Source organism: Budorcas taxicolor, chromosome 1, assembly GCF_023091745.1.
Source record: "Budorcas taxicolor isolate Tak-1 chromosome 1, Takin1.1, whole genome shotgun sequence".
NCBI classification, from domain to species: domain Eukaryota; kingdom Metazoa; phylum Chordata; class Mammalia; order Artiodactyla; family Bovidae; genus Budorcas; species Budorcas taxicolor.
In genome coordinates this window covers 186,350,092-186,364,375 of record NC_068910.1, presented here as the reverse complement: position 1 = coordinate 186,364,375, position 14,284 = coordinate 186,350,092, and the positions used below count along the sequence as shown (strand labels likewise).

The 14,284-nt window shown below is 42.1% G+C and overlaps 1 protein-coding gene across 1 annotated transcript in view; it reads right to left on the bottom strand.

Moving 5' to 3' along the window:
• The window catches only part of PLOD2 (procollagen-lysine,2-oxoglutarate 5-dioxygenase 2), a 118,204-nt gene extending 108,865 nt beyond the window's left edge, over positions 1–9,339 (bottom strand). Inside the window, exon 1 of the mRNA XM_052638598.1 lies at positions 9,225–9,339. Within this exon, the coding sequence (XP_052494558.1) occupies positions 9,225–9,339 (115 nt within the window). The remainder of the gene's footprint in view (positions 1–9,224) is intronic.
• Between the last annotated feature and the right edge of the window lie 4,945 nt (positions 9,340–14,284).

The following is a 14,284-nucleotide window of genomic DNA, read 5'->3' as shown; positions in this document are numbered from 1 at the left end:
CCATCCATGACAACGGGAAAAACCATAGCCTTAACTAGACAGACCTCTGTTGGCAAAGTAATGTCTCTGCTTTTTAATATGCTATCTAGGTTGGTCATAACTTTCCTTCCAAGGAATAAGCATCTTTTAATTTCATGGCTGCAATCACCATCTGCAGTGATTTTGGAGCCCAAAAAATAAAATCTGACACTGTTTCCACTGTTCCCCCATCTATGTCCCATGAAGTGATGGGTCCAGGTGCCATGATCTTAGTTTTCAGAATGTTGAGCTTTAAGCCAACTTTTTCACTCTCCTCTTTCACTTTCATCAAGAGGCTTTTTAGTTCCTCTTCACTTTCTGCCATCAGGGTGGAGTCATGTGCATATAGGCAAGGTCAATTATTAACTGGTTTTTGAAACCCTCTCTCTCTCCAAAATATGGAGGGGTAGGGCTGAAAGTTCCAAGCTTCTTATCATGGTTTGGTCTTTCTAGTGACCAGTCCCATTCATGAGCCCACCAGGAGTTATCTCATTAGAACAAAAGATGCCCCTATCACCCAGGAAATTCCAAGAGATACAGGAACTCTGTGTCAGACACTCTTATCACTCAGGAAATCACAAGGGTTTTTAGGAGCTTTGTGTCAGAAACCAGGCTCAAAGACCAAATATTAGCAGGAACAGGGGAGTAGAGACCAAACTAAATGTATATTTTTTATTATCTCACAACTTACTAATATTTTGGCCACCTGATGCAAAGAACCAACTCATTGGAAAAGACCCTGATGCTGGGGTCTTTTGGGGGGCGGGAGGAGAAGAGGGCAACAGAGGATGAGATGGTTGGATGGCATCACTGACTCAATGAACATGAGTCTGAGCAAATTCCAGGAGATAATGAAAGACAGGGAAGCCTGGGGCACTGCAGGCAATGGGGTAGCAAAGAGTTGAATACAACTGAACAACTGAACAACAATAACATTTATCTAGGTATGGACTTTGAGGATTCCAACCCTGGAAGAAAGATCTGTCTGGATAAAATAAAATGGTGAAAAGAACTGAGAACTGGGATGGAATAGTGCAGAAAGAAAAGCTGAGCAAAGACACATAATCTATAAATCCCTAAGGATGTGCCAGGTATGCAGGTCTTTAACTAAAGTCAGAATAGGGCAAGAACTTTGAGTCTCTACTTTGTGTGTTCATTGCTTTGCTTTTGGTGGTTTTCCAGTTTGGGGTTTTGTTTTGTTTTGCTCTGGGTTACCTAGTAAAGTCACTGTGTAAAAAATTCCAACCCTGTTTAAACTAAGAAGAAAAGGAGAATTGTCCCTCTCTAGACGTGCTGACAGGAATTTCAGAGGCTCTGGATGAGCAAGGCACTCTGGTCACAGTTGTGGTGCCAACTGGAGGCCCAAAAAGACACAGCGAGGTTAGCACAGGAGAGCAGGGGAGCGGGGAGCCTTGGGAGACAAGGGGCCTCAGAGCTGGCTTAGGCAGGACTGGAAAATCCCATCAGAGGGCTGGTTTGCAATCTGCAGAGCAGCACTGTAGGACTTCCCCAGGGAATTGAATTAGGGAGGTCATTTGAATCTTTCTGCCCGCAAACCGTTAGCCAAGTAACTAAAAAAAAAAACAAAAATTAATTCTATTAATATATTTGCTTTTTTTCTTTGGCATGCTAAAATAGCCGCTGGTGTTTAGTATACTCCCAAACCCAGGAAGAAAGGATTAAATGTTTAAAGAATGTTTGAGAATACATTTTAAAAATCAAAAAGTAAATAGCTTCCTTCCTGGCACATTATTGACCAGGGGATTGAAGCAGGAACCAATGCTTGCGGCCAGCAATTTGTTATGTAAGTGAATATTGAAATGTTTCCAGTCAATAACATTTGGGTAACAAAAGATGCATTAATAAGTCTCTGGTTAATAATATGCTAGCCACGTATGTAGCACCTATAAGTAATTAGCAACCTAGGCTCTATAAAAGTTGTAGCTTCAAACCAGTAAAACAGACTAGTCTATGACAAAGCCTCACTGATGAGACAGACACTGGCTCCATGTTGGGGCTCTGTGGTCACTGGAACTAAGATGCAGTTTCTGGGGCTTTTTCTGAACAATGTCCCAGAATCAGGAATTCAAGGCTGCCAGGATTCCACGTATTTCTTCCACTTGCTGCTGTGCCTGCAGAGTGACGCTGAATGGTATGATACATGTTCAGTGTCCCCTTAGTGCCCCTGAATGTCTGGGTCTGACTGGGGCTGGTGATGAGAACAATGAAAATTGTGTATGCTTGCAAGTTCCTTCCTGCCATAAGAATCTTTACCGTATAATGTTCACATCATTAGAAAAGTAGAACCACAGCACTTTAACCAGAGGAAAATCCTGTCACTCTCTCTCTGTATAGAAGAAATGTTGACATAGATTAGCAGTAACTAGAAAAATAAATGGAATTCCTCTTAAAAATTTGAGTATGTAACCCTAAAGTAAATGAGCAGATGATCATTTAATGCATTCAGGACGTCTTATGCATTCAAAATAATAAAAATAATATTAAAATCAACATAACAAATGAGTTTTAATTATAACTCTATCCCATTTTATAAATTCAATCATGTTTGCTAGAAGAAGCACTTTTCCTGACAATTTAGCCCCCTCATTTTAGCTGTATGCCCCTGAAAATTCTTTTTTGTATTAAAAGTTTTACAGAATGTATTAACAATAATAAGCATGAAATTACAATGTGTTTTCTTCTATTTCTAGTGAAGATTTTGATTATAAAGTAAGGATTGTCTATTCACCATTCATTCAAAATTTTCTCCCTAATTAAATAAAATGTAATTTCAACCTTATACAAACTAAATTTTAAACAAAATTGTTTTGTAGCAGAATATAAACAGTAAACAAAGTATATGTCCACACTAACAAATTAAGCATCTTGGCAAATAATCACATTTTTTTTAAGAAATAAATTTAAGGCAGGAGATATATTCATATTTCAATCAGAATAATAAATGATTGTTATTTTCCCAAAACTGCTACAATATACCACTAACATAACCAAGGCCTGAAAAATACTTATCAATCCATCTAGTAACCAAATATGTAAATGCACTCACCTGAATTAGTTTAAGAGATTTATATTTAAAACCTATATCAAAATCATTAACAGATGTTGATTTGCCTCTTTTAATACACAGAAGCAAACATGAAATGGAAATTTTTCCCCCAAGTATAAAATAACATACCTCCAGTCTTGGAATTTTGTTTTAAATAAAGTAATCCTGAATGGGAAACATTTCAATGTTTAAATAAGTTTTAACTTATTTAAGGTTTGTGTAATTTTATTTTAGCATAATCAGTATTTTTCAAAGGAGCACTCTTGTGACACAGTTGAGGGTAGTAATAAACTCAGCAGCACCATAACCAAACACAGGTTGCAACATAATAGACTGTAAGATATAAGTAGCAAATCAACTGTTTCAGTTTTTAAAAAGACAGTAAGTAGCATAATGACAACAAATCATAATACACTATTTATAATTCTACTCCTCTGCATAACTATTTCTTGGCTAATTAAAGTCTCAATTGTGAAAATCAGTTCTGTTATTTAAGTTTAGTTTAGTGAGGCAAACACTGCAGCAAATGCAAAGAAGTAAAATGTAAAAGGAAATATCCGTCATTTAAAAAGCAGCAATTTCTCAGTTTTACCTAAGTTTTATAGCAATGGTTGAAGAAGAATACTCATTGATAAATGTGCTAAATATTTCCTCCCAGGAATGAAGCCACAAATTCATAACCAAGTTTCTAGACCAAATTTCTAGAACACACACAAGCTCTGAAGAAGAAATATGCATCTCCTTTCCAACCGGACATCGGTGTTTTATTCATTTTGTATCATAAGCACACTATTTACACCAAAGTATATGTCTAGTTAGCATCGAGCACCAGGTTTAAAAAGATGTAACAGAGAAGCTCTCTGTTTGAATTCAAAATGCCACAGAAATCACTGGTGAAGTCTAAAATGAAAAACAGCTCTCTCAAATGCCAGAGCCAGCTGCTACTGTCCACAATCTGACTCTTTCCAAGAGGAAGAGCAGCTCTGCAGAAGACATGGCTTAAGTGAGAACATCGTTTCCTAAAAGTGGGCAAAGGGTTTCTGTACAGGGCCTAAGGAAATAATTTCGAATTTGCAGGCCATACAGCCTCTGTGACAATCACCACTCCACTCTGCCTTGTGGCACCAGGGCAGGCACTGATGATACATTAATGAATGAATGTGGCTATGAGCCAGTAAATCTTTATGGACCCTGAATATTGGATTTCATACAACTTTTACACGTCATGATATGTTATTTTCCTTTTGATACTTTTTAGCTTTTTAAAAATATGAAAGCCACCATTAGCTCACTAGCCATACAAAAGCAAGTAGCTGTTTATAGTTCACTGGATTTGGCCCATGGGCTGTAGTTTGCTACAAGTATCAGCAAAGGGTTTCCTTTAGGCTCTGTCTGTCCCTTTCCCCTCCATTTACACAAACCTACAAATTAAATTAGTGCTCTTTAGCAAAGTGGTCCTTTTGCTTCTTTCAGATCTCTGATGCCCAGTTTCTATGTTTTTCCCATAGGTCTCAAAAGCCCAACAGAACAATGGTCAGGATAGACATGGAGTGTGGCCTGAAGAAAGGGTAGAAGCCCTCTTCTTTTGCTTTCAGTCATCTGATCTTCCATAAATGACACACCATCCAAATGTTCATTTCACCGTCTATAAGAGGATCATGATTTAAAAAAAAAAAAAAAAAGGAGGATCATGATATCCAACCACTTGAAAGTATATTTGAAGGTGTGATTTTACATTGAGAAAGGTAGGTAGAGCAGAAAACGCCACATGTGGAGGAGAGTTGCCAAAAACTTGTTCAGAAACAAGGCCTAGCTTGATGTTTCATGGGTAAGTTCCTTGATCGTGATGGTGTATGGGTCCCAGGGAAAGAGAGTGAATTTAGTTAAAACTCCAGGCAAAGAAACAGCTAACAATCCCATTGACTGCATGCTGCTTTTCATAATTTCCAAGGTGGCCTGAAACATAACAAACATTAACTGAGAATCTTCTGTGTTAAAAGAACAGGAAAGGTAGTATGAGGAGCATAAAAAGGAATAAGACTCAACCCTTAGGCCAAAGAATGTATCATTTATTAAACATAAACATCTATCATGTTATAAAGCAGATATGATTTGTATAAATCAATAGCATTAAGAAGTTATGAAAGAGAGCCAAAAAAAAAAAAATAGTAGGGGGAAGAATTTCTTAGGAGCTAGATTTAAATAAAGAACAGAATTTCAAGGAGAACAGACACAAATTTGAGAGCCATATACACGTACATCTAGAGTTATAGGATATGTGGATTCTCAAGTCCACCAGATGTTACTAAATTTTCTCCAAAATGCTGTACTTCCATTAACAGTTTGAAACTTCATCCTCACAACAGTTGGTGTGATCACAGTTTATTTTTTAAATGCTTTAGTCAATGTGATGGGTAGAAAAGGATATCTTAATTTCATTTTCATCTCTGGTCCTCTCCTTCTCTTGAATTGCTTCATATGTCTATTTTTATATGAACACAAGGCAGAGGCTGGTCATTCTATGTGGCTGGAACTCAGGACACAGAAAGTACACAGAGGACAAGCCTCCCTCTCTTCTGGAGGTTTCTCCGGGACCTTGGTCTTTTCCTCTCCACCCCATAAATTGCCAGTTTACATCAGCAGATAGGGACAACCTTCCTTTTCCCTCATGAATGTGCCAGGGTAAATTAAAGAGTTTATAAATGAACATGCTTGAAAAATACTGGTCTTGACAGAAACATCTGAAACCACTTCCTCCATTTTTCCCTAAAACTTGGTTTCTGCCCAGTTTAGACCATGGATGGTCAAGGTACCTTAGAAAACACACACAATGTTGATCCAGCTCTGGAGGCCTGATTACAAATCCTTGGCAGGAATACATCCACTGCTTTCTCATCTCACTGAGAAGGCAAAAAAGTGCAGGAAACATAAATTAGGGAATGAACTTGATTTGCTGACACTCATTAGGAGGGTTTTGCCTTGAAAGCTCCCATGGAAATAAAATTTTAAGGCAAAATTCCTATAAATGATTCTAGGAGAAAATGATTATTTTTAACCAAATCCTTGTACAGAGTCTTTCCACGTGAGAATAAAGTGGCAATCAAACAGGAATGAATGCAGTACACAGCAGAACTCTCAGTCAAGAGAACAAAAAGCAGTATTTTCAACTTCCGTTAACACACAGCATCAAAGCTAGGAAAAACTATAGTCCAAAAACTGATTACTGTGATTCGAACAGTACATTCTCTACTACAGTGGAAAAACTGAAAATCACTACAAATATTTGTTTCCAAGAAAAAGCATTAGTTGCTCAGTCATGTCCAACTCTTTGCGACCCCATGGACTGTAGCCCACCAGGCCCCTCTGTCCCTGGGATTCTCCAGGCAAGAATAATGGAGTGGATTGCCATGCCCTTTACCAGGTGATCTTCTGACCCAGGGATTGAACCTGGACCTCCTGAAATGCAGGCAGATTCTTTACCGTCTAAGCCACCAGGGAAGTTTAGAGTGGCTAACATCATTCCAGTAACACCATAATACTACATGGTCTCGAATACAAATGGATTTGTCTAACCCAGTGGTTCCCAATCCTGGGCAGTCCCTTGGAAGACATATGATTATTTTTCATTTTGAGACATATATCACATTCACACCTGAAGAAGGGTGCTCCGTATCCAATAGGTGGAGACGAAGGATGCAGCTAAACATTGTAAAATGCACTGAGTAGTCGCGCACAATAAATAGTTATCTGATTCAAAACGTAAATGAGGCCTGGTCTAATCTATTTCTTCATGGCTAGCTGGGATATATTGGCAAAAATAAGGGGTTAGAGACAATAAGTATTCCTTAAACACCTCCTATTGAGTAAGCTAGACAACACAGAGTTCTGAAGTTTGCTTGATACTGACATAAAGTTTTCAATTAAGCAATTTTCAGTTGTAATATTTTAGAAAGAAAATGGAACACAATCCATGATTCTCCCTATGTCATCAAGCACTGTACCATCTATATATATTAGCTTACCACATCTACTTATACAGCAGTTCATAATCAAACTGTCTGCTGCTGCTAAGTCACTTCAGTCATGTCCGACTCTGTGAGACCCCATAGACGGCAGCCCGCCAGGCTCCCCCATCCCTGGGATTCTCCAGGCAAGAATATTGGAGTGGGTTGCCATTTCTTTCTCCAATGCAGGAAAGTGAAAAGAGAAAGTGAAGTCGCTCAGTCGTGTCCAACTCTTTGCGACCCCATGGACTGCAGCCCACCAGGCTCCGCCGTCCATGGGGCTTTTCAGGCAAGAGTACTGGAGTACTTCGCCTTCTCAGCTCCACCTTTTAAGTCAATATATTTCTGAATTTATATGATTCTGAATTTCCCATGCCCACTCTCCAAAACCAGTCTTCAGATTTCAGCAGTGGGTTTTATGTGGTCACTTTCTGAAAAAAAGCATTCATATCTGAAATTTCCTTCTCTGATGTTACAATCCATTAAAACTTTACAGTCCACCTCCAGGAAACTTAAAAGTCAAATTAGGAAAGGAAGATGATTTTGAATGTAAACCTAAATGCAACCACAAAGAGATGCCTTCTATAAAAAGTAAGGAGTGCTGAGAATGAAGTGAAATAAAATATGCAAAGGCTGAAAAGGTCCCTCTAAAATAAGCAAAACCCTTAGAGGTTATTTTCCAGTAAGTTTCGTTGGGTGTTTCAACAAAGAAAGTCATTTTCCTGGGAATTATTTTTTGTCTCCTTTTCCAAGTTTGCTGAAGGCATTTTCTTGTCTAGATGTTACACTAAAAGATAATTTTAAAGTAATGGAAAAATTTTAGTTAAAATTTAAAGGAACCACAAAGGGTTGAGAAACTCATTTTGAAGCCATCGCATATACCTGAGAAAAAGAAAAGTATCCTGTAACTGACAAAAAAAAAATCTATCTGAATGCTAAAGTTTCTCAAGCTAATAAAGCACCTACTGTTTGTTGTTTGGCAGGAATGTAGAAAGATGGGCAACTTACTCCACTGCAGTTTTCTGAAACACAGATGAAGACAAACATATTGCTTACATGGACTGATTGGGTTTTACACCAAATGTTCAGAATGTAGACCTAAAATAGAAATTTCTGTCCTTGTGCTTAAGTAAAATTCAAACAGAAAGAGCCCTATTTACTCACCTACCATAAAAAGACAAAATGATCTTAAAAAAAAAAAAAAAGCAGTACAGCAGAAGGACATTTAAATGCAAGATTTAATTTCAGAGAGCATTGAGTTAAGAGTACAAAAGTGGAAAAGCCCAAGGATATCGATGTGCAGTAAATGGATGCAAAGTATGCTTCCACTAACATGTGGTGAGGTTCTCTTTAATCTTGCTAAATGTAAAAAGTTGTGTTTTAGATGACCTTGACTGGACTATAGACTGCAGTTCCAGCTTCTGAAAACAAGGAACGGCATCAGGCTTAGGGAGAATGTGCCTAAAGGCAAGAGAAGCGTCCCCTCCAAATCCCCAAGGAGGAAAGCTGCCGCCCGGAGGGAGGTATTGGGTAGCCAAGCCATCTTACTGAAAACAACCAAGGTTTTTGAGCGCTGTTTTTGGCAGGAGGTAGGTGTTACCGGCAGCTACCTGGGGCGCTGGAAGGAATGTGTCACCATCAATCATAAAGTACACTGAGCCCCGTGTTTAGGTCACAGAGGGAGTACCGCCTCGTCCAGTTAGGATAAATCCTGCCAACGCCAGCAGAAAAGGAGAAAGAAAAGTTGCAGGAAAGGTGTTGGCGCCCAGGGACCTTCAAATCCAAAAGGAAACCCCCAACTTGTGTTGCAGAAAACCGTGCGCTCTCGGGTTCCGGAGAATTCCAAGAGCCCATGAGGGCGGATGCTCGTACATTCCTCCCGGGACCAGCACCGCCCGAGCTCAGCTCTGGGGAAGACCTGGGCGGTGCTGGGAAGAAAGGACAGTCCGCCCCACCCACCTCGGTGGTCCTGGCGGAAAGACAGACTCGCTCCAAACCAACCTCCGCGGACCTGGGAGGGACGGGTCCCCCTCCACCTACTCATCTGGCGGGCCCCAACGCGAAGGGCCAGCGGATGAATGAACCGCAAATCCGGCCCAGCCTCGCGGAACAGGGCGGCCCGCGGGAGCGCTCACCTGTGGGGATACTGGAGGGTTTCGCGGAGTCTGCACCTAGGCAGGGATTCCAGGGCTGGAGAACCAGCGCCACCACCAGCAGCAGCTGCTGCGTCTTCACAGTGCACCACCCCATCTTCGGCCCCTCGAGGGCCCGCGCGGGCTCCGGCACCCCAGCCGCCCGGCAGCGGCGCACTTCTCGCGAGAGCCGGGGACCCCTGGTCCGCCCCGGGTCGAGGACAGCAGGCGGGAGCGGGCGGCGGAGTGTGCGCGGGGGACCGACGGGCGGCAACGCGAGCGGGGCGGAGAGCAACGGGGGAAACTCGGCGGTCTGTGAAGCACAGGACGGCGGGCGCCGCGGGCGACTTATAGCTTCCCCGAGGGGGAGGCGACGGGGCGGGTTGCGCCCCGGCTATTGGCCGCCGGCTGACCCGCCGCGCCGCTGCGTGCACCGTGCGGTCGCCTTGGCTCGCCTGCCCCAGCCCCACGTCTGGGATTGTTTGCTCCACTCCGACCTATTTAAGGAGACGTCTGCGGCTACGTGTGGAGGCTCACGCAGAGCCTCTGGATGGTACCAGGAAGCTTGTAGTTCGGTTTGGGAGTGGGCCTGAGGAGGCGGGGAGGAGACGCCTGCAGTCTGGCCGGCGGGCGGCGCTCCCCGCTCCCTGCTCTCCGTTCCCGGTGACCCGAGCTTCCCGGTAGCCTCAGAGAGTGCGAATCTGTTCTCCTCTGGATTGAGATCCTACCCTCGGGTCAGAAGCGACTACAAATCTCGGTAATCTTGGCTGAGTGGGACCTCACCAGGCCTTGAGCGCTGAAGATGTACACACCCACACTCTCACCCCACACCCCTGTTAACTCAGGCGAGTTTCTAAACCCTGTGAGAGAAAGGCCCTGTTTTTACTTTACTCTGTAAACAGAAAGTTTTTATTGTCCATTGAACATTTCTTCTTCCTCTGCCCGCGCCAGGAGAGCCGTAGACTCTCTCCAGTAATGGCTTGTAAATCCTGCGGAATCAGAGTCCAGCATGTGTAACCTGGGGCTGTGCCTTACAAGATCCTCCTGCGGTCCACATGGAAAATTACTCCCAGAGATGTTGTCAGAGCCATCTCGCGGCTCCCTGGCGCGTCCTCCCTTGCTTCCAGTTTTGACTCATGTCTGAGCGAATTCCGTTTATTACTTCTCATCACTTTTCGGCTAGCCCAGTGTTTCATCTGTTAGGATGAGCAGGGGCAAAAGCACAAATAAGGTAAAAGCCTGACAATTTGCCTCATATATGTCATGACATGACCTACTTTATGGAGAAAAGAATCAGACCGGCAGTATGGCAATATTCCATCTTCCTAAAATAAGGTCGAGGGATGGGAGGGGGCTCGGGGGACTGACTTGAGCCAATAACCTTTCCAACTCTGAGCTTTTGAAGTTAAAAGAAAATTACTGGGCGGGGGAGGGGGGGCGGATTTTTCACTATGATCACGTTGTGTCTGAAATTAGCTCGATAGGTGGCGCAGAGGTTAAAGCGTCTGCCTGCAAGGCGGGATATCTGGGTTCGATCCCTGGGTCGGGAAGATCCCCTGGAGAAGGAAATGGCAACCCACTCCAGTATTCTTACCTGGAGAATCCCATGGATGGAGGAGCTTGGTGGGCTACAGTCCATGGGTCGCAAAGAGTCGGACACGACTGAGCGACTTCACTTTCACTAGATGAGTACTTGATTTTCACATTAAAAAACAGGTGGAAAACCAGCAAAGAAATGATGCCGGGGTATGACACCTTAGAAAAAGAAGTATTTCCTGTGTCCAGATCTGAGAGCTGTTACTGTGTTTGTAACATTTGGTCTCAGTATTTTAAGAGGGAAATTGGAGAAAGTTCAGAGAAGAGTAACAATTAAAGAAATGGAAAGTATGACCTGAAAGAATAAAGTAAGGTTTGTTTAGCCTGAAGAAGAAAAGGCTAAAAAAGGGATTCCTTAATAACATCTTTCTGTGTCTGGCTAACGCCACTCCATAAAACTAGGCAGAAAACAAATAGCATCAGTCCTTTGAATCTGAGGACTCTGCTGGAAACGACTGTTCTTTTGGCCAGATCTCAGTCTCCAGAATTGCAAACCTGTCTACTGCGCCTGAATTCTCCCAAACTCCGTGAACTTGATTCCTCACTTCCCTGGTTGTCTACTAGCTTCAAGAACATGCAATGGTTAGAACCTAGCTTTCTGTCCTCTCAATCCCCTTCTTGCCCCCATGCATACCTTCAGCCTCTCCACATCACAAGGGGTTCTCTGTTTCAACTGTGAAGTCCACCAATAATTGCAGGTTACTATGACATTCCTCCTCTACTGAGAATCACAAGGTCAGGACTATAGGACTTGTATAAAGGAAATGTTTCTTTGGGCTTTTCAAAATAGCCAGACACATTTATCGCTGTCTTGAGAGAGCCTCAATTCTGAAACCAAATCCTTCCTGCCTTCTTATATTTCCAGCTGTCTGCTGAACATTTCTACTTGGACATTCCACTGGCACAGACTCCAAATGTCTTTAACTCATGAAATCCAAATCCTACTCAATAGCTTCCTCATCTCTGTTAATGATACTGCTGCTCTTTAACTCACAAAGCCTCAGACATTTTCTATTTCTCTCCTCCCCCCATCTCCCTCCCCACAACACACAGAGCTAGACTCCTAATCCTGTCATTTTTTCGCCTCATATTTTCTCTCCTCTGTTCCTTTCCATTGCCACTGCCACTTCACTAAGGCACTCCTAACTTTGCTAAACTGTTTCCTAACTGATCGCCTCCCTCTAGATCCTTCCTGCTCCAGATATCATAGTTAGGGTCATCATATTCTGACATCCTTTTACTTATTTTATCCCAAAACTCAAAGATTTCAGAAGAAATTCGGACGCAAGCCACGTCTCTTAACCTAGAATTCAAATTCTTTCACTATCAAACCTGATCACCTCTCCCTATAACCGATCTGGTTTGCTTTATTATCTCCTAAGTCAGATCAAAGACTATCATTTCTATTCTCTAGAGTTTGGGAAATAGTCACTTGGTTCTTCCAGAGGCAAACCCTGAGCCAAGTTTCAAGAACCAGCAATTTGTTGGAAGTTTCAAGGAAAACGGATAGTTGAAAGTGAAGAAGTGACACAGGAAAGAGAATTAGCCAATAACAGGTACATTTTTAAATCTACTGCAGTAGGCCACCACAATCCCACAGAACTGGTATAAAGTACACCCCACAGAAATATCCTAGTCAAGGGGCAGAGAATGGAAGTATATATATTGGAAATATATGGAAATTATATATAATGGAAATAGACTATATATATATTAGCATATGCTAATACTCACCAGTAGTTGATTAACGGCTGGAAGCACTCATTCATTCTCAGACATCCCCAGCCTGCTATGCTCACAGGCACAACCACTCCCCAAGAATGTTCAGGTCCTGGCCGTGAGAACTGAGGTTGTCATGCTTAGAAATCGTAAGGAGAACTGAGGAGAAATGGAGAAGCAGTAATAGCAACAGCATCTGCTCAGCCACCATACCTTTATTCATATTATCCCTCTGTTAAATAACTCTTCTAAAATAGATGGCTAATGAGGATCTTCTGTATAACATGTGTATATATTAGTCACTTCAGTTGTGTCTCTTTGCAACCCCATGGACTGTAGCCCACCAGGCTCCTTGGTACAGGTATACGGGATTCTCCAGGCAAGAATACTGGAGTGGATTGCTATGCCCTCTTCCAGGGGATCTTCCCAAGCCAGGGATCGAACTCAGATCTCCTGCATTGCAGGTGGACACTTTACCATCTGAGCCACAAGGAAAGCCTACTGTATAGCATAGGGAACTATAATGACCTATATGGGAAAAAAATCTAAAAGAAGAGTGGTTACACGATTCAGTGCACAGAAACTGACACAACATTGTAAATCAACTATGAAAGCAAAAAAGTGTCACTCAGCCGTATCCAACTCTTTATGACCCTATGGACTGCAGCCCGCCAGGCTCCTCTGTCCATAGAATTCTCCAGGCAAGAATACTGGTGTGGGTAGCCATTCTCTTCTCCAGGAGATCTTCCTGACTCAGGGATCAAACCCAGATCTCCTGCATTGCAGGCAGATTCTTTACAGTCTGGGCCAGCAGGGAAGCCCATACGCCAATAAAAATTAATTTTTTAAATTTAATTTAATTTTTTTTTTTTAAGAGAGAATGCTCTCAGGAGGAAAAAAAGGTTCTTCTCCACACCACTCTTATCTTCTTTCATTGGGCTAACTTCTGTCAGGCTCAGGTGACATTGCCTATGGAAAGCCCAATTTGAATGCTTTGTCCTATCTCAGGCTGGGTTAGGTATCCCTGCTCCACTCTTTTTAAAAATATTTATTTATTTGTTTAATTGAAGGGTAATTGCTTTACAGAATTTTGTTGGTTTCTGCTAAACATCAGCATGAATCAGCCACAGGTATGCATATGTCCCCTTGAAACTCCCTCCCATCTCCCACATTCCACTCCTCCAGGTTGTTACAGAGCCCCTGTTTGAGTTCCCTGAGTCATACAGCAAATTCTCATTGGCTATCTATTTAACATATGGTATTTTAAGTTTCCATGTTACTTTCTCCATACATCTCACTCTCACTTTCCTCCCCCTCACCCTGTGTCCATAAGTCTGCTGTCTATGTCTGTGTCTCCATTGCTGCCCTGCAAATAATTCCATCACTACCATCTTTCTAGATTCCATATATATGTGTTAGTGTATGATATTTATCTTTCTCTTTCTGACTTACTTCACTCTTTATAATAGACCCTAGGTTCATCCACCTCATTAGAATTGATTCAAATGCATTATTTTTTATGGCTGAGTAATATACCATCATATATATTGACCACAGCTTCTTTACCATTTATCTATCAATGGGCATCTAGGTTGCTTCAATGTTCAAAGATATTGTAAATAGTGCTTCAATGAATATTGGGGTATGTGTGACTTTTTAAATTTTGATTTATTCAGGGTATATGCCTAGTAGTGGGATGGCTCGCTTATCAGTCAGTCAGTTCAGTCGCTCAGTCGTGTCTGACTCTT